The sequence below is a fragment of the Aquila chrysaetos genome, chromosome 8, assembly GCF_900496995.4.
Source record: "Aquila chrysaetos chrysaetos chromosome 8, bAquChr1.4, whole genome shotgun sequence".
NCBI lineage: Eukaryota > Metazoa > Chordata > Aves > Accipitriformes > Accipitridae > Aquila > Aquila chrysaetos.
The window spans coordinates 22,450,618-22,474,314 of NC_044011.1; the positions used below are offsets into that span (position 1 = coordinate 22,450,618).

The window sequence follows — 23,697 nt, forward strand, 5'->3', positions numbered from 1 at the left end:
AAGCTGATGTTGTTATACCCTTTACACTGCTAAATGCCATTGCTAAGAGGCATCACTTTCATTCAGCTAGTTAGATGCAATAAGCGCCAAATGAAAAATTTCTGGGCCTTTCAAAATTCTATTTCTGTGCTGAGATTTGCAATATATAAAAGGGAACATAACTTCTGCTTCCCAGCTGTGGCTCTACTAATGTGTGACTCTGGGTGTGGCAACTGGACTTGATCACAAAATTCCTATCAACGTCATGGCACCTTCATCTCTGGTGTTTCTACTACAGTTCTTACAAGTTGGAGTTTTTTGTGGGGGCTTTTGTGGATTAAATTAATTTGGATAGAAGTTTATAAAAAGGAATGAATTTTAAGTGAGTGAAAAAGATCTGCCAGCTACTCCTGGATAGTAGTGATTGAATTTTTTAGCTGTAATAATGACTATTTAAAATGTTTGTTTATAAAAAATGAGCAAATACAGAATTTTGTATCTGATACTTACTTAGCAACTGCCACACCTTGTGTATGTATGCCTGCTCCATAGGGAAGGAGGAGATAAGAAGAACGCTTCCTCATCTGTAGACTGGAGTAATTCCTGGATAGGCTAGTGATGTCTCAGTCTGTGAGGAAAGATGGTTGGCTCTAACATGGTTCTCAGCAACTCTGCCTCTCTTCAGGGACCCTGAAATAGTTTGTATCATGCTTGCTTCCAGTTTAGTGACATACAATTTTTTGTGACAGAAAAAATTAAGCCTTCAGGACCTGCTGATAATCCCTTTAGATAAATCCTCAATATTGTGAAGACATTTTTTAATTCACCTCACTTACTTAGTGGTACCGCTGAAATACTAATTGAGAACAAGCCTCATCTGCTGTAGAAATTGGATGCACATTAGGAACTTAGCTTTAAGTGGGAGAACTAGGTAAGAAGTGGAGCAATTTGTAAAAGAGCATGAGATTTGGAGCACAGCTAATCAATGAATATGGAAGAACGCACAATTTTAAATTGTAAAGTTATCTGCACGTCTAAAGACCCCCGCTTCAAGGAGTCTGTGATGGCCTCCTTTCTTCTTTTGTGCTACAGGCCACTGTGGAGGCAGTGCCAAGGCACTAGGACCTTGACATGAAGAATGGGGGAGGAGGCCTTGACCATATTTGCATCATATTTTTCCTTCTTTGCTGTAGGACAGTGGCATTTGCTCTCCTGTTTCTTTTCCTAACAGTTGGAGCTTGACCAGCTCCTTTCCACAGACTCTGTGTAAAGTCTGTGCTAAATATATTGTGGTTAGCTGAAGCACTAGCTTGTCTTGCAACTTTGTAATGACTTTGTATGCATCCATTTCTAAACTTGAAAAACAAAGCAAAATGTGACCCCCTACCTCAACTCCATGAGTATGAGAGGTTGGGTTTTTTCTTCTGCAGTTATCTTCTGGGTTATTGACAGCATAAGGATGAGTTGTCAGGGAACAGAATGAATCTGTTTATTAACACCTAAGAAAGGGTCATTCTTTTGACTCTCTTCAGACCCTTTTTATGTTATTGTTGCATTGATACACGTACTGCAGAGGGTTTATAATAACATGGATTTCTAAGTACATAGTTTATGTCACTGACCAAAAGCACAGTGTCATAAATTATTCATAGCAGTTTGGATTCTAAACCACCTGTTACTATGCCGCATATTCTCACCCCCAAATATTTGTATGGTTTTGATGCAGACACCGTTAGAAGGTGATTGTATAGTATGTATGAACTAGTTTTTGTTGTCACCTTTTATGGGATCTTAAAGGTAATTCATGGACCATGTTTTTAAAACCAGGGGCCTAGCGTTAGCAAGAATAACCATTCTTTGATTAGCTGTTCAGTCTCTATGATTCAGTCTTGTTATGAGGTATGACCTCGTAATAATAAATGAATCTTATTTAAAATGAATGGATTATTAGAAGTCATTAATTGCTTTGAGCATTGATTGTCTTTGTTGCTGGGTGTTCTTAGTGGGATTGTCTTCAGAAAATGGAGTTTGCTTACTTTTGACAAACTGTTTTTCTGATGCTCTAGCAAAACTTACTTACCAGGCTTTTTCTTCCTGTTAAGTAATGAAGGAAGCCAGAAGAAGTTGTGAGCAAAAAAGGGTGATTATTTTAACCAGCCTGACCGATATTGTGTAATTAATAATTCTGAAAGGGGAAATAAATGTAGACATTCCTGTAATGACTGTAAGTACTCCGAAAGAGTCGGTTGTATAAAAATAATTCACTAAGTGTCCAGACTAGAAGATTGAAAATAATGTTTAAAAGCCGAATTATGCAGAGTTCATCTTCAGCAGATAAGCTTTCAGGTTCTTCTTTGAATGCACGGTAGTGTGAACTTTTCAACAGTTGTGTGAGATTGAGTGTCTTCTAACATGTCTTACAACAACATATGTTGTATTTCTTAATTTTCCCCAGAAAACAGTGATGTAACCATAACATTTTACTCGGTTTACTCTTGTAGTTCTTGTTGGCAAGATAACATAGGAAGTTTCTGGTATGGCAGTTTTAATTTTGGCTAAATGTTGGTCCTTGCCAGGCTTTTGTATGTCTGCTGATTTCCTTAAAAAAAAAAAAAAAAAAAAGCTGTGGTAAGCTCTTTTGACATTTGTGCCTCAATTGCTGGTGGTCAAGCTTTCTTGAGTACATGACCTCAGTGCACATACAAGGTGCGCAATGGTTCTGTCCTTTCAAAGAAGTCAAGAGTTGCTTAATGGCTCCACGTTAGCAGCTAGCAGTGATGTGGCAGACAGGCACAGATGTCAGCAAACTGAGAATCTTGGTAGTTCCATCAAGTTCTCATACAAAGACACAAGCAATTGGTTAGGAGTGCACTTCCTCCAAATATAAATTTTTCTTGATATGGTGGCTCAACATAACTCAGGCTAAGTTGGAACTTTGCTACCGAAGATGCTTGCTAATGCAATTGACTTGTTCATACCCTCAACTGCCTGCACTAGCGACATACTAGGTACTAGTATGCTATCCTATATGCTCTGTCTTCTGACAGAAATTTTCAATTCAATGATATTGAAAAATCTCTGTGGAAAAGGCTTACTCAAAAGCATTTTAAATGTCATTCTTTTTTTCATTGACTGTTAGAGATGAAGCTCCTTAGCGTTCTTCTGAGCTGTTATCAAGCTTTCAATAAACTACTCATCTGGTTACCATGAGGAATAACTAACTGTCAGGGTCTTATTGCTGCATGTCTCTTCATGTACTTCCATGAGACTAGAGTTGTACGTTTCATCTGCCCATCTTCCTGTTTAGGTACCCAGCAATATAATCCCTCTCCCTTTCCCCAACATTGGTCAGCAAAAAGTTGGGTTATCTCATTAGAGATGCTTTGTAGATAGATCATATACTCTATCCATTCTGATGTTTTTCCTCTGAAATGGCAAGTCTTGGTTTATCATGGCACAGGTTGTTTTCAGGTTTCCAAAACATGGTAATATCTGAAACCTGTAGAACTCTAAATGGAGCAGTGTACTGACTGTTCAAATATTGCACCCTTGGAAAAGTCGCAAGGCCTAATGTTATGATGGCTGGAGTCATGTTTCACTTGTTAATTCACTTGCATCTAGAGCATTTTCTTTGCACCATCCAAAATAAAAATTATTTGGCAGCCTTAAGCAGTGGTAGTCACAATAAAAGCTAGTTAGAATTGAGAAAGTAGTTATTTTATCTGGCAATAACCGTGATTCTCTCAGGTGCTGTAATTAGTTTGAATTCTACTGCTCAGCATCCATCCTCTTTTTTGGAATCCTTACTGACATAGGTTTTGGCCTGCAAGAAGATCTGAGCATCTAGGATTAGAAAAGAAATCATTACCTAGCTAAACAAAATAGAATTTAGAAGCTTACAAATAACTTGTCTTTCAAAATACATTTTTGTCTTTTAAATAGGTTTGGTGTGACAGTCTTTGAATATATTTTGGAAAGCTATAGAAAAACAAGAGAGTTATGTTTTTGGGTCACATTACTTCCAGCTTCATCTAAATATCTTCCTTTTAAATTTTTTTCATTTTTGAAAACTTGGGTTGGGAAGAAATCCAGACATTGAAAAGGGGAGAAGACTATTGCCAACTGCAAAGGCTGCTTTGATATGGCTTCTTACACAAATACTTCTCTTCAGAACTGCAAATATTAGAATTTCAAGGAAGAAAACTTGATACCAATGTAAAATATCATATTTGCATTACAGTGTGACCTTTGCATATTGGCACTAGTCATAGTACTTCAGTGTGAAAGTGCTAGATGTTATGCTGAGATTGAACTGAAGTTTATCTGAAAAAAGGGAAAAAGATAAAAGTGAGTCTTAATCTTGATGAAGACGTCTAATGCAAATTAATTGTAGATATATGAGGCTCTCAATACATGATTCAGGCAAAAATGATCTGGTGTACTTTGTCATTCAGATGATTTTAAATATGTTATTAAAATATGTAGAAAGCTTTGTCACTGCAATTCTTTGCATAATTGCATTCTATCAACTTGATTGTTTTCAGCCAATTTTTATGAATTAAAATGTCCGTGAAGAGGCATTGGAGAAAATAGTTGCTGTGCCACTTCAAAGTAGATTTTCAGCTTGAACTTAATATACTATTTAAGGAATTTTGAAAAACAGAGCCTTCTGTTCAGCCTTATAGAAATGCGCTTATCTCTTCCAGTAAAAGAAACCACAAATAACTGTAGTGACTATTTTTCTATGGACTAGTTCATGTCTGATCACGTTTCTCCATAGCTACATCTAAAGCAATGATGATCCACTAATTTTTGGAATTTAGGGAATCAAGTGTATCTTCTTATAATGGGTATTCAGCTTGTCAAGATACGATGTTATATACTGGAGCTTGTCTAAGGCTACACTTGGTGATACAGTACAGCTGGTTTCATAGAATCATAGGATGGTTTGTGTTGGAAGGCACCTTAAAGATCATCTAGTTCCAACCCCCCTGCCATGGGCAGGGACATGTACCACTAGACCTGGTTGCTCAAAGCCCCATCCAACCTGGCCTTTGAACACTTCCATGGATGGGGCATCCACAGCCTCTCTGGGCAAGCTGTTCCAGTGCCTCACCACCTTCATAGTGAAAAACTTCTTCCTTACATCTAATCTAAATCTACCCCTTTTCAGTTTAAAGCCATTACCCCTTGTCCTATCACTACATGCCCTTGTAAAAAGTCCCTCCCCAGCTTTCTTGTAGGCCCCCTTTAGGTACTGGAAGGCTGCTATAAGGTCTCCCTAGCGCCTTCTCTTCTCCAGGCTGAACAACCCCAACTCTCTCAGCCTGTCTTCATAGGAGAGGTGCTCCAACCCTCTGATCATCTTCATGGCCCTCCTCTGGACTCGCTCCAACAGGTCCATGTCCTTCTTATGTTGGGGGCCCAGAGCTGGACACAGTACTCCAGGTGGGGTCTCATGAGAGTGGAGTAGAGGGGGAGAATCACCTCCCTGACCTGCTGGCCACACTTCTTTTGATGCAGCCCAGAACGTGACTGGCTTTCTGGGCTGCACGCGCACATTGCTGGGTCATGTTGAGCTTCTCATCAACCAACACCCCCAAGTCCTTCTCCTTAGGGCTGCTCTCAATACACTCATCGCCCAGCCTGTATTTGTGCTTGAGATTGCCCTGACCCATGTGCAGGACCTTGCACTTGGCCTTGTTGAACTTCATGAGGTTTCCATGGGCCCACCTCTCAAGCCTGTCAAGGTCCCTCTGGATGGCATCCCATCCCTCCAGCGTGTCGACCGCACCACACAGCTTGGTGTCGTTGGCAAACTTGCTGAGGGTGCACTCAATCCCACTGTCCATGTCGCCAACAAAGATGTTAAACAGTGCCGGTCCCAGTACCAGCCCCTGAGGAATGCCACTCATCACTGGTCTCCACTTGGACATCGAGCCATTGACCACAACTCCTTGAGTGCGACCATCCAGCCAATTCCTTATCCACAGAGTGGTCCATCTGTCAAATCCATGTCCCTCCAATTTAGAGACAAGGATGTCGTGCAGGACAGCGTCAAGTGCTTTGCACAAGTCCAGGTAGATGATATCCGTTGCTCTTCCCTTATCCACCAATGCTGTAACCCCATCGTAAAAGGCCATGAAATTTGTCAGGCATGATTTGCCCTTAGTGAAGACATGTTGGCTGTCACCAATGACCTCCTTATTTTCCATGTGCCCTAGCATAGTTTCCACGAGTATCTGCTCCATGATCTTGCCAGGCACAGAGGTGAGACTGACTGGCCTGTAGTTCCCCAGGTCTTCCTTTTTTCCCTGTTTTAAAAATGGGAGTTATGTTTCCCCTTTTCTAGTCAGTGGGAACTTCCCTGGACTGCCACGACTTCTCAGATGTGGATAGTGGCTTAGCCACTTCATCTGCCAGTTTCCTCAGGACCTGCAGATGCATCTCATCAGGTGCCATGGACTTGTGCACCTTCAGGTTCCTTAGATGGTCTCAAAACTGATCTTCTGTGGTGGGTGGTTCTTCATTCTCCCAGTTCCTGCCTTTGCCTTCTGTGACTTGGGTGGTGTGGCTGGAACACTTGCAGGTGAAGACTGAAGCAAAACAGTCACTGAGTACCTCAGCCTTCTCCATGTCCTGGGTAACCAGGTCTCCCGTTTCCTTCTGCAGAAGGCCCATATTTTCCCTAGTTTTCCTTTTATCACCAACATATCTGTAGAAGCTTTTCTTGTTGCCCTTCATGTCCCTGGCCAGATTTAATTCTGTCAGGGCTTTGGCTTTCTTAACCTGATCCCTGTCTGCTTGGACAATTTCTCTGTATTCCTCCCAGGCTACCTGTCCTTGCTTCCACCCTCTGTAGGCTTCCTTTCTGAGTTTGTCCAGGAGCTCCTTGTTCATCCACGCAGCCTTCTGGTATTTTTGCCTGACTTCCTCTTTGTTGAGGTGCATTGCTCCTGGGTTTGTAGGAGGTGATCCTTGAATATTAACCAGCTTTCTTGGGCCCCTCTTCCCTCTAGGGCTGTATCCCATGGTACCCTACCAAGCAGATCCCTGAGGAGGCCAAAGTCTGCTTTCCTGAAGTCCAGGGTAGCAAGATTTGCTTGTTGGTAGTGTCAAATTTAAAATGTCATGATTGTGTGACCTAAGGCAGTAGTTTGATATATAAACTTGTCCTTCTCCTTCAAGTGGTTTAGAGTATTTTGATAGAAGTTCTTGTGAATAGACTTTATATAGAATTGTCTATCCATTATGCAGAAGCACAGGTACCATCTGTGCCCCTGCAACCAGCATGGCTGGCATAAGCCCAGGTCTTTGCTTAGCTGATTTGAGAAACACGTGCTTGTCTATCCAGCCTTGATGCAAGACCCTGGCCTTGGGTTGTGGAACTGTAGCCAAAAAAACCAAGTGCTCATATTTCTGCTTTGGGGTTTCACAATCAAGAGAAAGTTGTTGCTTTGGGCCTTATGAAAAAGATGCCAAAATCAGTCAGTCTGCTGCAGTACTGATTACATTTCCCCTCTGAAACTGAGGGGAAAAAGGGACACCTATAAAATGTCCCACGTTGCTTAGTGCTGTAATGAGAGGCTATTTTGGTGTTCAGTCTGAACATTTCCTAGGTTTAATTTTTCAGATCATAACTCTTGACCTGCTTTGTTCAGTAGGCTAACATGCTTGGACTATATTGTTTCCTGAGATATATGTAATAGAAAGGGACTAATACACTACAAATACTCCTACACAGACAGAAAATGAGAAGTAATGTCAAATAAAAGCAAAGATGTCACGATGCAGGGTTCTGAAGTACCAAAAGAAATAGTTTTTGTTTATAAAAGGTGAAAAGAGGAAAACTGGGAAGTTAATTGTGGTATGTAAACAGAAAGTAGGGAGTGAAAAATTCATACTGGGTGTTTAGAGTTTTGAGTCTGAGAGTCTGCGTGAATCCATTCCATAGAAGGCAGCCAGTGGTACTGCATTGGAAAGGATTTCCAGTTTTCCAGGGGAAGACGACTCTTCTCCTTGGATAAAGTTTTAAATACAGTATTTTGTAGGTATTTTCAACATACTGTAGTGGTCAGCAGTTTGTATATTGAAGTTTGCTGTGATGTAATGTAGTCACACCTGTATTAACTGCTTCTGTTCCTGTTTTGCTACTTACGTTAATGCCTCGCCATGGAGCTCTGTCAAGCAGGAAGAAAGCTTTGCTCTCTCGAAGATGTCACTTAGCGTTTGGTTTTAGTGGCCATCTTTGCCATAACAGGTGAAGAATCATATTGTATATTCTCAGAACGCTTGTGTAAATTAGGAAAATATCCTCATTTACAAATCAGAGAGAAAAAGAGTGAGAGAGCATAGGAGAATAATATATTTAAGATTATTTACTATTAGGATTAGTATGGTGATCTGTGGGAGAACAGGGTGTTAGAGAAGGGGAGTTGGGAATCCAAATCTCCTTACTCCTAGATGCCTTGTTTTATGCATAGAACAATGGCTCTATATAAGCATTGCACCTTAAATCGCAGCTCAGATAAGCTTAGTATCTACTCTTTATGCTATATTGCTGTTCTCACAATAGAACATCGCCACGTTCAGCTGCAGTACTTGTAGTGTATACGGAAGCTGTTTTAGGATTGATGCTTCAAAGTTGATTTGGGCTCTTACTTCAGAGACAACCAGCTCTCTGTAGTTGTTCTGCACAACTGTCCTTTCGCTCCCTGTTAAAAGAAGTGGCTGTGGGAAGCTTTTGTTTATCTGTTTCATGTATTTTACAAGATTATTTCTTATCTTGCTTTTGTACACAGTGCTTTTCAGACAAGATGTTCAGAGCTGGTATCTGCACAGTTTGTTTCCAGCTGCTTATCGCTTCCACCTTAATGGGCTTATCGCATACTCTTTGTCTGGGGCTTATATGATAGTGAAGGGAAAATTCAATTTCTCTCCTGTATTTCTATGGCTTCTTTGTCATTTGCATTCTTTGTGTTTTCTTTTTTTCCCTAGTGTGATTGCTGAAGAGAACGGCCATGCTAACACATCTCAGAAAGGGCTGTTAACTGAAGATGCCAGTGTAGCTTCTGGGACACTTGAGGCAGTCTCAAAATCTACTCTTTCACCCCAAGTAGGGCAGGTTTCAGAAGAGCAGAATATGGTGCCTACTCCAGTAAAAAAGTCAAGCAAGGCAAAACCACAAATAGATGTGAAAGCGGAGTTGGAGAAGAGACAAGGAGGAAAGCAACTGCTTAATTTGGTGGTAATAGGTAATACTGTTAAATTACATTTTTGACAGATTAAAACCTGTGTTGATTGAATCTGGAAGTAATACAGAAGCAAAACTGTCCTCCTCAGGGAAAGGAAATCTCATACTATTTTCAGTTGCATCTGCTTGACCATTATTCTTTGGAGGGAGTACATTCAGATGTCTTGACTAGGACAGTAAGGTTGACTTAGCTTGTTTTTGACAGTATAGTAAAATGTACTTGGGTTTGGTTTCATTCTTGCAGTGTGTTCTTTTTGAGTATGAATTTGGAGGTGCTATATGGCTGTTGTGCTAACTGACTGTTTCGATAAACTGCCTCTCCATAGCTCTTACCTTACAGGATTGTGAAATTCTATGGATTGCATAAGCATTATTAGCGCATGTGATTTTCCTATTTTGTAGTATATTTCTTCTTGTACTATATTTAAAATGCCTAAATTAATAAAATTGATATCGTATTTCTTTCCCTCCATAGGACATGTTGATGCAGGTAAAAGTACTTTAATGGGTCATCTGCTCTACCTTTTGGGAAATGTGAACAAAAGAACTATGCACAAATACGAACAGGAATCTAAGAAGGCTGGCAAAGCTTCGTTTGCCTATGCATGGGTCTTGGATGAAACTGGTGAAGAAAGAGAAAGGTAGAAATATCTTTTAACGGAATTAACTTTTTTTCCTGAAAGAACAGCATTCGTTAGGAAATATCAATCTACTAATAATGCTTTGGTAGAAATACTCTAAAGATATTTACTCAGTACTTATTAGCAAATAGTTTTCTTTGTCTATATGAGTACATGTTATCAAAAGAAAAAAATAGTATCCTTGTTTGGTTATAAGAGATGTGAACAAGAAGTTGAGTATTTCTTCGCATATTTCTGTGCTGTGAAGTGCACTGTAGGACTACAATGTGGAATGCTTCTAGTAGCTGAGTTAGTTCATTTAAAGCTGCCTTACTTGTTTATTGCTGCTAAATTTCTCTCAGTTTGGTTATCATTGTATGGGAAAATTCTAGGTTAAATTTTTCTATGAAAGGGTGTCAGAATTATAAACTAATAACTGAAATGTCAGTTCATCACGTGACTTACATTACATTGAATATAAAATCTATAAATTGAACTAATAAATTATATTTGTATTCTTTATGAACTGCCTTTATTAACTTGAAATACAAAATTTAAAATTAAATTTTATCATATTGAAAAAGTATGTAACGGGGAAGCAGTGAAGCTAATTTAAAAAAAATCTGTAAGAGCTTTTAAGAACACTATATGGGGAACTAAAGACATGATATTCTGCTCACAAAATAATAAAAAAAGGCATTTTCTTATGTGTTTATATTTTTACAATCACTTGTCACCCTTGATTCATAGCATGTAAACTCTTCTGGTTGGAAAGATAACTGTCACAATGTAAACTGATGCTGAAGAACATGGAGTAAGGCAGTCCCTATCGAGTGTGTAACTGTGGTGGTGTTTTTAAAGGCAGATACTCTTTTGCAGCATCCCTGTATATAGCTAAACTTTTGCCTATGTGAGTCCTTTTGTTTACGAAGTGTGCATACAAACCTGAGTGGGGGTCTGTGTGTTGGGGGGGTGCAGGTACAGGGAAGGGGGGAACAATCCCAAAGCAACCAAACACAAATTTTAAAAGTAGCCTTACATCAGTTAAGGCTGATGATATTGTAGTGGTAGTGTTGTTGTGACATTATAGTCTAAGGATGTGAAGAGGAAAAGCTGATGGGGGAAAGGTCTTTTTCTTAATCCCTGTAGAGGTAGCTGGGTGTAAAGCGGACAAACTTTGAAGATCAAATCATTTCACAGATCTGGAATAGAATAGTTAAACCAAGCAACCCTTGATAGGATGTAATTAACATGTGAAACCGGAAATAGAGACAAATATTTATTGCCTGTGAAGACTAAAATGTTAACAGAAAGAAAAGTTTGTGGAATAATTGTCATGAGCCTTAAAAGTGATATCCTTTGGTCTGTGATTTTTTTTAGTGTCCAACAGTTGTGCATTTAGGTACAAGACTTCTCCTCAGAAGATAAATTGTAATTATTAAGGGAAAAGTTTTCTGGATTGGTATTTTTGATTGATTCTGTTTTCTTATTACTTTGAGTTTTGTATTTTTAAAGAAAAACTTTCTGGAACCATCTGTAAATGTGTGGGGGTTTTGGGGGGTTATATTGTTGTTGTCTTTTTGTCATTGGAAGTAGCGTATTTTAAGTCTCTGTTTTAATGTGAGAAGTTTTGTCCCTTGAAAGTGCCTGCCTGTCTTCATTGTCTATAAAGGGAGATGCAGATGACTAACCGAGATACAGACATGTGCATGACAGGTGTTTGCATTTGATAGATGAATCCTATCCCATGTGCTGTGCAGAACATGGTTGTTAGTGAGATGTAGAACTGAGTCACAGTGCTGCAATGCCTCCTTGATAATCAGTAGTTCTGCACATGGATCTTTGCAAATGTGTAACTGTATTCCTATAGTCTCATATCTTCTATTTTTTTATTCTTGGCCATGTTTCTGTTACTCTATGATGCCTTTTTCTGAAGAGCTAAGTATTAAAAGTAGAATTAGTGATGATTTAAATATGCAGTACAATTTTCATGTTCTCACTGTGCTTGCTGGGACATGGTCTATGGGTGCATGGAGTTAGTACTCTAAATTCTGGGTGTGTGTTTCTTCACGACTAGTTACTGAAAGGCAGCTCTAGAGGTCTTTTCCAGCAAGCAGGTTTCTTTCAGATTTTTTTGTGCAAGCTAAATCAAGTGAAAGCTACAAAGTCTATAATTTTATGGTTGTATTTTTAATAGCTTACTTTATATTGATGAAGCTTTCAAAGTAGTTTTAATCGTGCGTTGCATGTATGCTTTGTTTAAGGGGAGTGACAATGGATGTGGGTATGACCAAATTCGAGACAAAGACTAAAATAATCACACTGATGGATGCTCCAGGCCACAAAGACTTCATTCCAAATATGATCACAGGAGCTGCACAGGTAGAGATGGTCTAAAAGTCTTTTTCCAATAGCATTATTATTTATAACTTTTTCTTAAATTGGTTTTCTTTTAAAATCTTAAGATGAAATGGAATCATCAATGATGCTAAGATAACTTTGAGGTTTTCATGAGTTTTCTAAACTTAAAAAAAGAATGTGTTTGTTTAATTTTTAAAGGCAGTTGCTTTTCTTTTTTTGGGGCATTAACTTTTTGGAGGAGAGTTTTATTGGGGAAGTAATTTGAATACTAAGTTGCAGTTTGATAAAATCAGAGTTGAGCTTTGAAAGCTATTCAGATGTGGCATATGTCTACTCAGCAAGAAGTTCTGTGAAAGTGGTCTTGTAGGTAAAGATTTTAAGTGGTTTGAGCTTAAAAAAAGATTTGGAGAGGTCAAAGGCGTTCTTCTATTTAACAATGTGTTTTATGTGGGATGAGAAAACATAACATAACAAAGTTTATGCAGAATGCATCTGTGTTGTCAATAGGATGGGCAGAGACTGTGCCACTTGCTTTAGGAACAGTAGGTAAAGTCAAAAGTATTGGGCACTAGCCATTGAATTCAGTATGGCACTTACCATTCTCATATAGGTTGGTTTATTTAATTTATGGCAATAATAAAACAGAGGGGAGGAAGAATAATGTGGTTACATGACATAAAATGTGTGAAATTTCTTCCACTTAAAGGCACCCTTTTTAAAATAGTAGAATTGATTCTCCAAAGTAGAGGTGTAATCAAAGATATTTTTTTTTTCTGAAGCTAAGCTACTTTGTAGAGGTTTTTGCTTTGCAGATGTCATTACAGTCTGAGATGTGAGTTTTAGCTTAAGGTCTTAGTAAGGGTGGGTACTGTTAATATGATTTGCAGATAGAGAACTATACTGTAGGAAGACTGGTTTGCCCCAGATTCTGCTCTAGCTTTGAAGCAAAGCCTGTGTAGAAACTCAGACCGTGTGACCCAGGGGTTAGGCTGCAGAATAGTCAGAAGTTTGCAAATTATGGTGTAGGGCTTGTAGTCATCTATATTGTGGAGCATATGTTGTTAGAAGTTCAGGGGTTTTAAAATTAGAAATGGATCTTTAGTTTCAAAACAGTGGAAAATGTCGATTCAGCCATGCCATTTTCTTTACAGCTTTAAGTTACTTTGTCTTTTGGGGGAAAAGTGATACAAGTAGAAGTGTTAAGAGCAGACTTGCAGATCCACCAGCAGTTTTATCAGTTCAGCAGAAGATGGGGCTGGCCAGATAAGACTTGGTATGTCTATGTTCCCTCAGCTCTCAGAATGGTGAGGGACTGGTCTTTTCTGAAGCCTGTTAAGGAATCATTGAAACTTTGCAAGTTTCTGTTGCCTATTAGAGTAGGCTCAGTGCTGAAGCAATGGGTGGAAGAAAGCAAACGTGGAAATAGCTCTGATACCTTTTTATCGTGGAGAATTCTGTTAGGAGGTGAATCCCCAGCTGCTGTTATGCAAAATGCAAATCAGCCTTATCAGGGCCAGGATCTGTCCTTTGATATATATGGTTAATTCACGTAAGTCCCGAGGTACAGTATTAATAATTTAGAAAATACAGGATGTCCTTTTTTTTGAGGGAGAAGTTCACCGCAATGCACTTCTGAGGCTGAGAGCTGTGGGGAAATTCATCCCTCATCCTTTTCCCGTTCTCACACTTGAGCTGTCTCTGTATGAGCTGTGGGGATTTCATGCCTAGGACAAGGCAAGGGGAATTCAGAGCTAGGACAACGTGCTGTCTCTGTTCCTTCTCCTGGCATCCTGAAACATAAGCATGTAAGGAAAGGGAGAAAGTACTACCTTTTCTCCTCTCTCTTTCCATTATGTCCAAATCATCAGTCCTATGAAATTGTCTTACACGTGCCTCTTCACAGCAGTACCTTTATTGTTCACGTCTGCTGCCATTGCTTGGTATGTGGTGATGGTCTAACTGGCTGTTAGTTACCAAAGCAGGAAAAATAGAAGCAATATTAGCAGCATTTAAGGCTAACAGCAAACTCTTGTGTTTTTCCCCTGTGCTTACATGCTGACTTTTGTGCAGTGCTGTAGACTGCATGGTACCTATTTGCTCTTAACGCTGTGACAGAGAGTTTGCCTAGATGATAAAATAGGCTACTTTGTCTTTTCCACCTTGTGATTTTGGCATGTTCCAGTGTGTTGAGTGTACTGTGAAGCATTCACATCCAACATGCAGTTGACTGGTTGTCCCAGTTGTATAGTGTTGTTATTTATCTGTAATTTTTGCAGCTTCTCACTATGAAGGTGTCGAGAGAGAGGCAGGGAGAACTGGACATTGTGTTCATACCGTTCTTAAGTTTCTGGAGCACGGGCTGCTCTTGTTTAGTTGAGGTCTGTGCAGCACATCCATAGTGGGTAGTTTGAAGAGGACAGGTTCCCAAAACCAAGAGTTGGTTTGTGTTTGACAGAAAATGGTGGTTTATGACATGAAATGACATAATGCCGTAATATCTCACCAAAGTGGGCTATGACACAGATAGGACTGAGCAGTTTCAATTACATTTGAAGCACATCAGGATGCTTCCTGTGTAAAGTACATTTTGTGTGAAATGTTGCTAATTGACTTATTTACCCAGATTATTTCCACCTCTTAACCACTTTTGATTGTGGTTTGTTGTTTTTTTTGTTTTGTTTTTTTTTTTTTTAAATCTAGGCTGATGTGGCTATTTTGGTTGTGGATGCTAGCAGAGGAGAGTTTGAAGCAGGGTTTGAGACAGGTGGACAAACTCGAGAACATGGATTATTAGTGCGGTCTCTTGGAGTGACACAGCTAGCTGTTGCAGTCAATAAAATGGACCAGGTACATGCTTAATTTTTTCATTTAGTTGAAGGGCTTCCATCTGGGATTGTGGGCCCTAAGTTTAAGGATCAATATTGTGAAACTAATATAAAGTATTGTTTCTTTCTTTGATTCTCAGCTTTGTCTCTTGTGTTTAGACTTTACAATACTTTTCTTTTTATTTATGGGTGTATTTTCAAAGCACACAGATAGTTTTGGTGCTAAAATGAGTAGCGGTCCCTCTTGTACTTGTGAAAATCTCACATAAGCAGTTAACTCAGTGGCATCTGCAAGGACATCTTGGTGGTCATTCAGGTCAAGACCCCAAGAGCTTTATATAAACCTGTAAAGTGTGTTAAATATTACTAGTTGTGTTTCAGATTATTACTGTGTTGTCTATATTCTTGCTGAATCTGAATTTTGTGTAAACTATAAAAAAAAAAGGTGCTATTCAAGGACAAATCAAACTAAAGGGGCTTGCAAGTTAAGTGGTGTGTTGTTTGCTGTCAGTAATTGTTAATGTATATGCTCTTATGTATTCAACTATGAATCCACATGGAAATCTCATATTTATAAATTCATTGGGTGCTGTGTGTGGAGAACACCTACTGGTACTACAGAGTTGATGACATGCGGCAGTATGTTCGAGTCATGGTTAAAAACCTGCAGTTTTATTATCATAATCTGTTTTCTATTTTAGGTCGATTGGCAACAGGAAAGATTTCAGGAAATTACAAATAAGCTCAGCCAATTTCTTAAACAAGCTGGCTTTAAGGTAATGTAAATTTCTGAGGTCTTTGTTGCTTTGTTCAGGCATTTAGGTAGGATAAGCTTTTCTTAGTGTCAGGTTATTTTGTGTCACTTTCCTGCTACTACTGTGTGCACGTAGTATAGCAGATTCCTTTTCCTACTGGTAGGGTGTACATTGAGCCCTGGATAAGGTTAGTCAGTTCTTCAATACTTTTTCTGTCATCATCTTTGTTTAGGTCTGTTGAATCTTTGGGGCACTCACCTCACTTGTAGTTTCTTGGGATTGTTGTCTACAAAGCAGAACAGACCAAGGATCGTCTGTCTTACTGTTCAGGATTACATGAATGCCAGTAGAGAGTTTTATACCACAGCAGGTGTCAGTGTGGATTACGAACGCAGAAGAACACTCTCCATTTGCCGTTCTTGACTGTTCTCACGTTTCCTCAGTTCCAACTATCCATTTGGCTGTGGCCTTCCTGAAATCCCTATCCATAAATCAGTAATTCAAACTGAAGTTTTGCCTGTCAGATATGGAATTGGAGTTTGTTACCTGAACTCAGTTTCTAGTTGTTAATTTTGCTATCATCATGTTTAAATATCTCCAAATCTTTGTGGAGCACTGTGATAAGGCAAGAGGTAAACGGAAGGGAAGTGGGTCCACTGGGTAATCTGCCTTCTCCAGGGGAAATAATGAATGTGCCAACTGTTCTTTTATAGCTTAGATGTGTGATGTTGAAAAATGCACCTCTTGCTTCTGCTAGAAGATCCTGTTGTTAATGTATGCTTAACTTCTGTTTGTTTTCTTAATTAGGAATCGGATGTGGCTTACATCCCAACGAGTGGCCTTGGTGGTGAAAACCTGGTCACAAGGGGTCAGTCAAGTGACCTCACACAGTGGTATAAAGGAAACTGTTTGTTAGAGCAAATTGGTGAGTGCAATTGTCCTCATTTAAAAACTAATATATCTTAGTCCTGTGTATGTCAAAACTTTTATTTTGGGGGAAGTGTGGGACAAAGTCTTTGGAATGCAATATAGTTGATTTATCCCTAAGTGAGAAGTTGTTGAGGTAGTTATTGAATACAGAAATTCTAAAAGGCCTTATCAATTTATTTGCAGATTCTTTCAAGCCACCACAGAGATCAGTGGATAAACCATTTAGGTTGTGTGTTGCTGATGTTTTTAAAGGTTGGTTGTTTCTATATTATTTTCACGATTATTTAACTGATATTTAACATAAGTTAAATAAAATGATGTAAAAATAAGACTTAAAGTAGGAGCTTTATGTGTATCAGTAGTCTTGAACAGGAATAGTAAGTTTTCAAGAACTGTTCTTTGTTGAATTTTAGATAGTACCGCTGAAGGAGAAACACTGGAAAAGAAATTGAGGAAGAAAATCTGTGTGACCAGCTAATTGGCTGTGTAATGAGTTGATGGTTCTGTGGGACAGAATTTGGGAGTTTCTCTTTCCCAAACTGGTTTCTTGTTGCCTAAATGAGTGTTTCTCAAACTTTTTGAGTGTGACTTTTTGGGCTCTTTTACCTTCCACTCCTAGATTTTAAAAAAGTTTGACTTGTTCCTTTTATGTTCATTGTTGTAGCTGAAAATAATGATAAATTCCTTCATTTTCATATAAAAATTTGGAGGGGTGAGGTGGAAGAAAAGGGTGATGGTGGTGGTGAGAGTGTTATAACCAGCCAAGGATTTAATGAAAGGCAGCTAGCTATTCCCTAGCACTAATAGAGATATGGATAGCAAGTAACTATAACCAGTTCTTATTTCCATTGTCTGAAGAAAGACTGCCTTGAGCCCTTAAGGTTTTCATGGTAAACTTGATATTTTTATCAGTTAAATGCATTTACATTTACAGGTAATTTAGAAGAAATAAGGTTTGTAACACTTATCCCGTTTGAAATGTTCTGTAGGTCCCTTGAGAAATGTTGCAAGCTAAATGACAGCATGATTGAAATGTTGTAACTATTTGTAATCAAATATTATTGAAGTTCATATTTTAAAAGAAATTTTACTTCATATATAGGGTGTTTATACGGGAAGTACAAACAAACCAAAATACTGATTGTAATTGGAAAAATCGGTTTTGTGCAATTTTCATGTGGGTCCTTGAGAAAACACTAGATGCTGTACATGCCCTGGGTTAGCTGACTGAAGGTACTGAAGCCATAATGTTAAATATTGAAACCTTGCATGAGAACTTACCCTAGTATGTTACCACTAGTTTTGTCATCTAGGCTGTCACTGTATTTTTTTTTTTTTTTTAATTTCATGAGCTGTGGGAAAGAGTTTTAGGATTATTGATTGAGATCTTTCAAAATATTATTACAACTTTTGTGTTGCAATAACCATTTTTGTGTTGACCTAACTTTCACAAAATGAGCAATTTTGACTAAATCTGTTCTGTGGAAAAGTCTGATTTTTTGCTAAAGTATGCAAAAAAATAATAGCTTTGGAAGGGACTCAATTTACATATACAGCATTTATCACTAAATGTGGCCTTTTAGGTGTTTTTTAGGCTATTTTTTTCTTAACCTTGTGATCTCAAAACTTAATTAACTTGGATGCCACCAGAGGAAGTAGCTGCAGGTATGAGTACATGAAGCAACAGTTGTTCTCAGCTCTATTCCAGTGCCTCTGCATGCTCAGGAGGAGCTGTCCGTAGAAGTGTGTAAAAAGTGAGAGTGCTGAGTGTGCTCTTACGTAGTTTGGAAAACCCCTTTCTTTATTTAAGGTTACTTACACATATGATTCATCTACCTCAGCCTGATTTTGGCTGTTGTCCTCCATAGCCCTCCTAATATTTTTTCCAGGCAAACTATCTCGTGATCCGAGAGGTCCCTGTAAATTCCTTCATGGCTGCCTCAATCACCACTTACCATGTTATAATGCTGTCTAGGGTATGACTTGACCTGACTTTAGAAAAGGCTTGTCCAGCAGCCAAATCCCGAGGACAAAGAACATGTCCTGGGAGAACCTGAGTACCATGATACACAGAAATCAGGCTATTTTTTATGCCCTGATTCTGTCCCCCACTATCCATTTTGTACTTGCATTGATTTCCAGGGAAGCTGAAGGAACTTGACATTTTGCAGGAAGCAGTCGGCATGGGAGAGGGTGAAGCTTCAAACACCACAGTGGTTTACCAAGCCAGAGCTGGTGGTGATGTGAAAAAAAAGAGAAATGGTTCTTGATTGTGCTTGGGAGTGGTTGGGAACCTGAAACCAGTTCACATTTCTCGTTGCCTGCAAGTGCTTGCAGAGCCAGCTTCAGGTTCTTTTGTGTACCATATTGAGGTGGTATTTGTGCCATGACTTTGGGGATTCTTTTTCTAGCAAGTATCTGCTTCTCCAGTTTTCTGTTCTTTTGACATCTGATGTCATCTGTTTATTGACTGCATTCATCTTATTTGCTGGAATGAATAGAGGAAAATTAGCTTGCAGACATACTGGTAATATTCTTCCAGCTAGATAGATGGAAGCATTCATCAATGATGGTGATGAACACAAAAGAGCAAGTTGGTAGTATGTGACCTCAAGGTTTGAGGTCAGCTTGCTCTTTTGAATTCAGCTTTAGATTAAAAGCTTAATGTGGCACACAAAATACTCAGATGCTTGCTTATCACTGAATTCGAATGTTCAGCAAAAGGTGTATTTGTTGTTTGTATGGTTACTGAAAATGTCATTGTAGACTCACTTCTGAGGATTCTTTTTAAACACACCTGCAAACGCACGCTAAGGAGATGAGGCATTTTTTAAGGTGTATGTGCATAAATGTGCACGTGTAGCACATCTATTGAAAATAACTGACATATCATTCAAATAATGAACCGAATATTAGGACATTGAAGAAGAAAAACTTTGCAGATCTTTTATTCAGAAATGCTTACATCATCCAAAATTACAATAGCTCCTCATATTAAATAGCACTGAATCAATCTTTGACTTTCCAGGAGTAAAAGTAATATGCAGACAGAGCATGTAGACTGAGCATGACTCAGTTAAACAGTGCATGGCATAGGAATTTGTACCTGTATGCAAGAGAATTTTTATGAGAGGTCTGTGGTATGTTTTTTTTTAATCTGTAATTGTAGTGAGAAAGTGCTGAACTAAAGAAAATTGTTAGAAATTAAGGGACTTAATCTAATATTGAAAAACTAAAAAATATTTCTTCATATACCTACATTAGCTTAAAGAAGGATATTTCTCCCTTAGTTCTGAAAAACATAAGATCTAGAGGTTTTGAATTTAATGTTTCATTTTCATTATGATGCACAGCTGGCTAACTTGCAAGTACTGAACACTCTACTGGGGCGGTGGGGGGGGAACCTGTCTTCATTATATTAAAAACTTATCTATGCATTGCTGAAGGGCTAACTTGTGATGGGAAATTGACCTTACTATGAAGTTTTTTGAAATTATTGCTGTGTTTATTACAGACCAAGGATCAGGATTTTGTGTGACTGGTAAAATAGAAGCAGGCTATATTCAAGTTGGAGAACGACTTCTGGCAATGCCTCCCAATGAAACTTGCACTGCAAAAGGTACAGTCTTCAGAAGCGTGTTTACTTTCAGGTCAATACTGGGCTAGAAGCAGTTACTGAAATGGTAACAGACTGTCAAACTGATACTAACTGTCAAACATAAAATATGAAAGCATAAAACGAATTTCTTTAGATGTGACTGTGTCTGTATAAATATGTCTATGAAGAGTATGTGAAATCTTGCTTGTTTTTTTTTTAATCTTTTTTTACCATATCAGATATTCCAAATGTTACAGCCTCGTGACTTTTGCTTTATGAAGAACCTGTAAAAACATCTGAGTTCCAGCAATGTTTATAAAAATATGCAGTACAGGAATCATTAATATTCAGCTTTGCTGTGGACTGTTACTGCTGTTAGGAAGTGTGAGGATGTTGAACAACCTTTAGAAATTAACCTTTGAATTAGATGTGAAAAAGCTTGAGAATTAAGTCTCTGCTGTTTGATGTTCATGAGATTGTCACCGATCCTTTCATAATATACAAACTTGCAGGAAATAATTGTTCTGAGCAACTACAAAAGAGAAGAAAATTGGGTGTAAATTTCAATACATTTGATTTCTGAGAAGAGGAATAGTTAAGACATTAAATGTTTACTTGTTTCCTGATTAAGCTTGCTGGTTTTGTACTTCAGAGTTGTTTTTGTTTCATATGCAAACAGAAAGATAAAATTATGATTTTCCTACATTGACCAATGAATAAAAAATTAAGACCTCAAAATAAATGAAGAGGTTTCCGTATCTAAGACCTCAAAATAAATGAAGAGGTTTCTGTATCTAACTATTTAGCCTGAATTCAGCAATGTGCTGGTTCGACTGTCCTGTTTGGTTCCAGAACCAGCTTGTTCAGTGCTAATTTGGGAAGCTCTTCAGTGTGCCTGTTTATACGGTTGCATGCACATTGTTCGCATGCACAGGAATGTTACAATAACATGGATGAGTATGGTTATCAGACCACTGTAGTCACTCCTCTGTTTTGGGAGTGGAGGAAGTAGTATGGAAAAAGATGTATTTTGTCTGAGTATCCCCAATGGTACAATTCTATGATTTTTCTTTGGTACTGCCTTTTATATGGCTGAAAAGCAGGTGAAGGTTGGGGGTATTAGTTCATTAAGCGTGTATTATTTATATTTAATGTAAAGAAGAGATAACTTAATTTGTCATACAATACTTACTAAAGGTAGTGTGCATATTAGAATTCCAGTTTTTCATTTCAAAAGGCTGAGTTTCACTTTATTCTGTGAGCATGACATGTACATGTGAAAAAATTATCAACACTGCTTAAAAACCAGTACTTAACATGCTTATAGTTGAATGATGCTTTCTGGCATGTTTTTGAGAAGTAGTTTTGGGAACAGATTTTCAAATCAATAAATACAATCTTTAGCAAAATAGGACTAGATCCTATAAATGTGAGTAGTAGTTATAAATAAGTGAGGGTTTTTTCTTTCATCATTGGTGTCTACCAGAAACCTCAGAATGTTAAGTCAGGAGCAATTATTTTTGTCCTCACCCACGAGCCAGGTTATCTTTTAAAGCAATTAAAATGCATCAAAATCAGAATAAAATTACTTTTAAAGATGCTTTCTAATAGATGCGATGTCATGAACGAAAGGCAGCAGTTACGCTTTTTTATGAAAGAGTCAGCAAACCCACTTAAGGTAAATGAAAGTTGACATAGTACCATTAAAGTATATGAAGGATGCGGTCTAGGGTGTGCGTGTGCCTCAAAGGATGGGTGGGGCAGATACGGAGTTATTAGTACTACGGCATTTTCAGGACTGCGTCATCTGCGCTGTGTGACAAGTGCCAGGTCCCCTCCTCTGGCTTAAATAAAGCCATGTTACTGTGCAGGGTGGGGTGAGAGAATAGTGTGTCCTCACCAAGGGGGGAAAAAAGCTTCCTCAGGCTTCTCAGTTAAAAAGCTTTTACTCTCAACCCATTCATACTGAAAATTGATGAGTAATGGTTGATGAAGCACAAATGGCCCAAACAGAGCTGTTTGTTTGTAGCTCGGAACCTAGGTACTTCACTGTGAGGTTCTGTTTTTACTCATTTCCAGGAATCACACTGCACGATGAACCAGTTGATTGGGCTGCAGCAGGAGATCACGTTAGTCTCACTTTGACCGGCATGGATATCATCAAAATCAAGTGAGCAAAACTGGGTTTCAGTCTAAGTAACGGTTTGTTTTTAATGAAAAGCTTTATAACTATTACACTTAACAATCAGCGGTTTACTTGAAGAATGATGTGGCTACCAGGATATTTAAAACCAAAGTGATACATATCACCTGGCTTGCACGTACAAACGTTGGAAACATCTGCTACATGTACAACGGCAACCTCAGAAGAATACTGTTAGTTTTCATACTTTGCCCTAGTGCTGACACTGGTAACCTTCAAAGCCTTTTCCTTACGACTTGTCCTTGGATATTTTAATTGCTGAATTAAGTAAATCCCCCTTGCGAAATAAAACAAAAGATTTTTGAAGAGCTTATTGAATCATAAAGAATTCTAACAAAACACATCCAAACAACTCCATTGCGTACCAATAAGTAAATCTGGACAAGTTGAATTGATGTAAACTGTTCATTCAACACATTTAACTGCTTGTAACATTTGTTTTGGTAAATGTTTGCTGACCCTTTTTTGGGGGGTCCGATACATTCAGTGAGACACAGCAAATCTTTGTGTCTCTTTCAGTCTATAGGTTTTATGCTAAGCATTAGCCTCAAGCTTTTAGGTGTCGGTGGTTGTTTGGGCTAGAAAATTGGATCTGTAATTTGTTCAGCTTTTTTACATTTCAGTTGGACTTCAGACAGCAAACTTTCAAGCTACTGTTTGAAAAACTCCTTGCACTGGTAGTTTTGCAAACTTACGCTCTGCTTTTAAGGGAAAAGTACAGGCTTTTCTGTATTGCCATTTCATAATGGGGTGTGATTCTCTGTGGTAAATGGGGGATAAAAAAGTCTTGTTCTACTTGTTGAATGAAGGCTTGAGTCAATTCGTTACCTTGATGTCATTCATCTTCTGGAGATATGTTAGACTTGTCAAGAAAAGGTATGAAGTTTGAAGTCCTCTTGATATTGGTGAAATTTGATTACATCTGATAGAAACATTTAATCATGCTGTTTGTTCTCTTCAGTCATATTTTTGAGTGGGATTAATTTTCTTTTCATTTTAGATGGCTAAAACTAGCCACTGTGAAAAAGCTGTGTCTAGTCTACCTTATTGACTTGTAAAAAGCAGCAGCTTTCTTGTGACTCCATGTAGGGTTTTTTGGAAATGAGTTCTGCTGAGAGCTGAAGTTTTGAGAGTCCTGACGATGATATTCCTTTATCCACAAAATAGTTGAGT

The 23,697-nt window shown here is 38.4% G+C and overlaps 1 protein-coding gene across 3 annotated transcripts in view; it reads left to right on the forward strand.

The window, feature by feature from the left end:
• Nucleotides 1–23,697, forward strand: part of HBS1L (HBS1 like translational GTPase) — a 65,550-nt gene that overhangs the window by 37,802 nt on the left and 4,051 nt on the right. For all 3 annotated transcript variants that reach the window (XM_030021196.2, XM_041125104.1, XM_041125105.1), the window contains 9 exons: nt 8,977–9,233; nt 9,708–9,873; nt 12,117–12,234; nt 14,914–15,060; nt 15,740–15,814; nt 16,601–16,718; nt 16,907–16,975; nt 20,238–20,342; nt 22,401–22,491. In XM_030021196.2, coding sequence (XP_029877056.1) covers nt 8,977–9,233; nt 9,708–9,873; nt 12,117–12,234; nt 14,914–15,060; nt 15,740–15,814; nt 16,601–16,718; nt 16,907–16,975; nt 20,238–20,342; nt 22,401–22,491 — 1,146 coding nt within the window. The remainder of the gene's footprint in view (nt 1–8,976; nt 9,234–9,707; nt 9,874–12,116; nt 12,235–14,913; nt 15,061–15,739; nt 15,815–16,600; nt 16,719–16,906; nt 16,976–20,237; nt 20,343–22,400; nt 22,492–23,697) is intronic.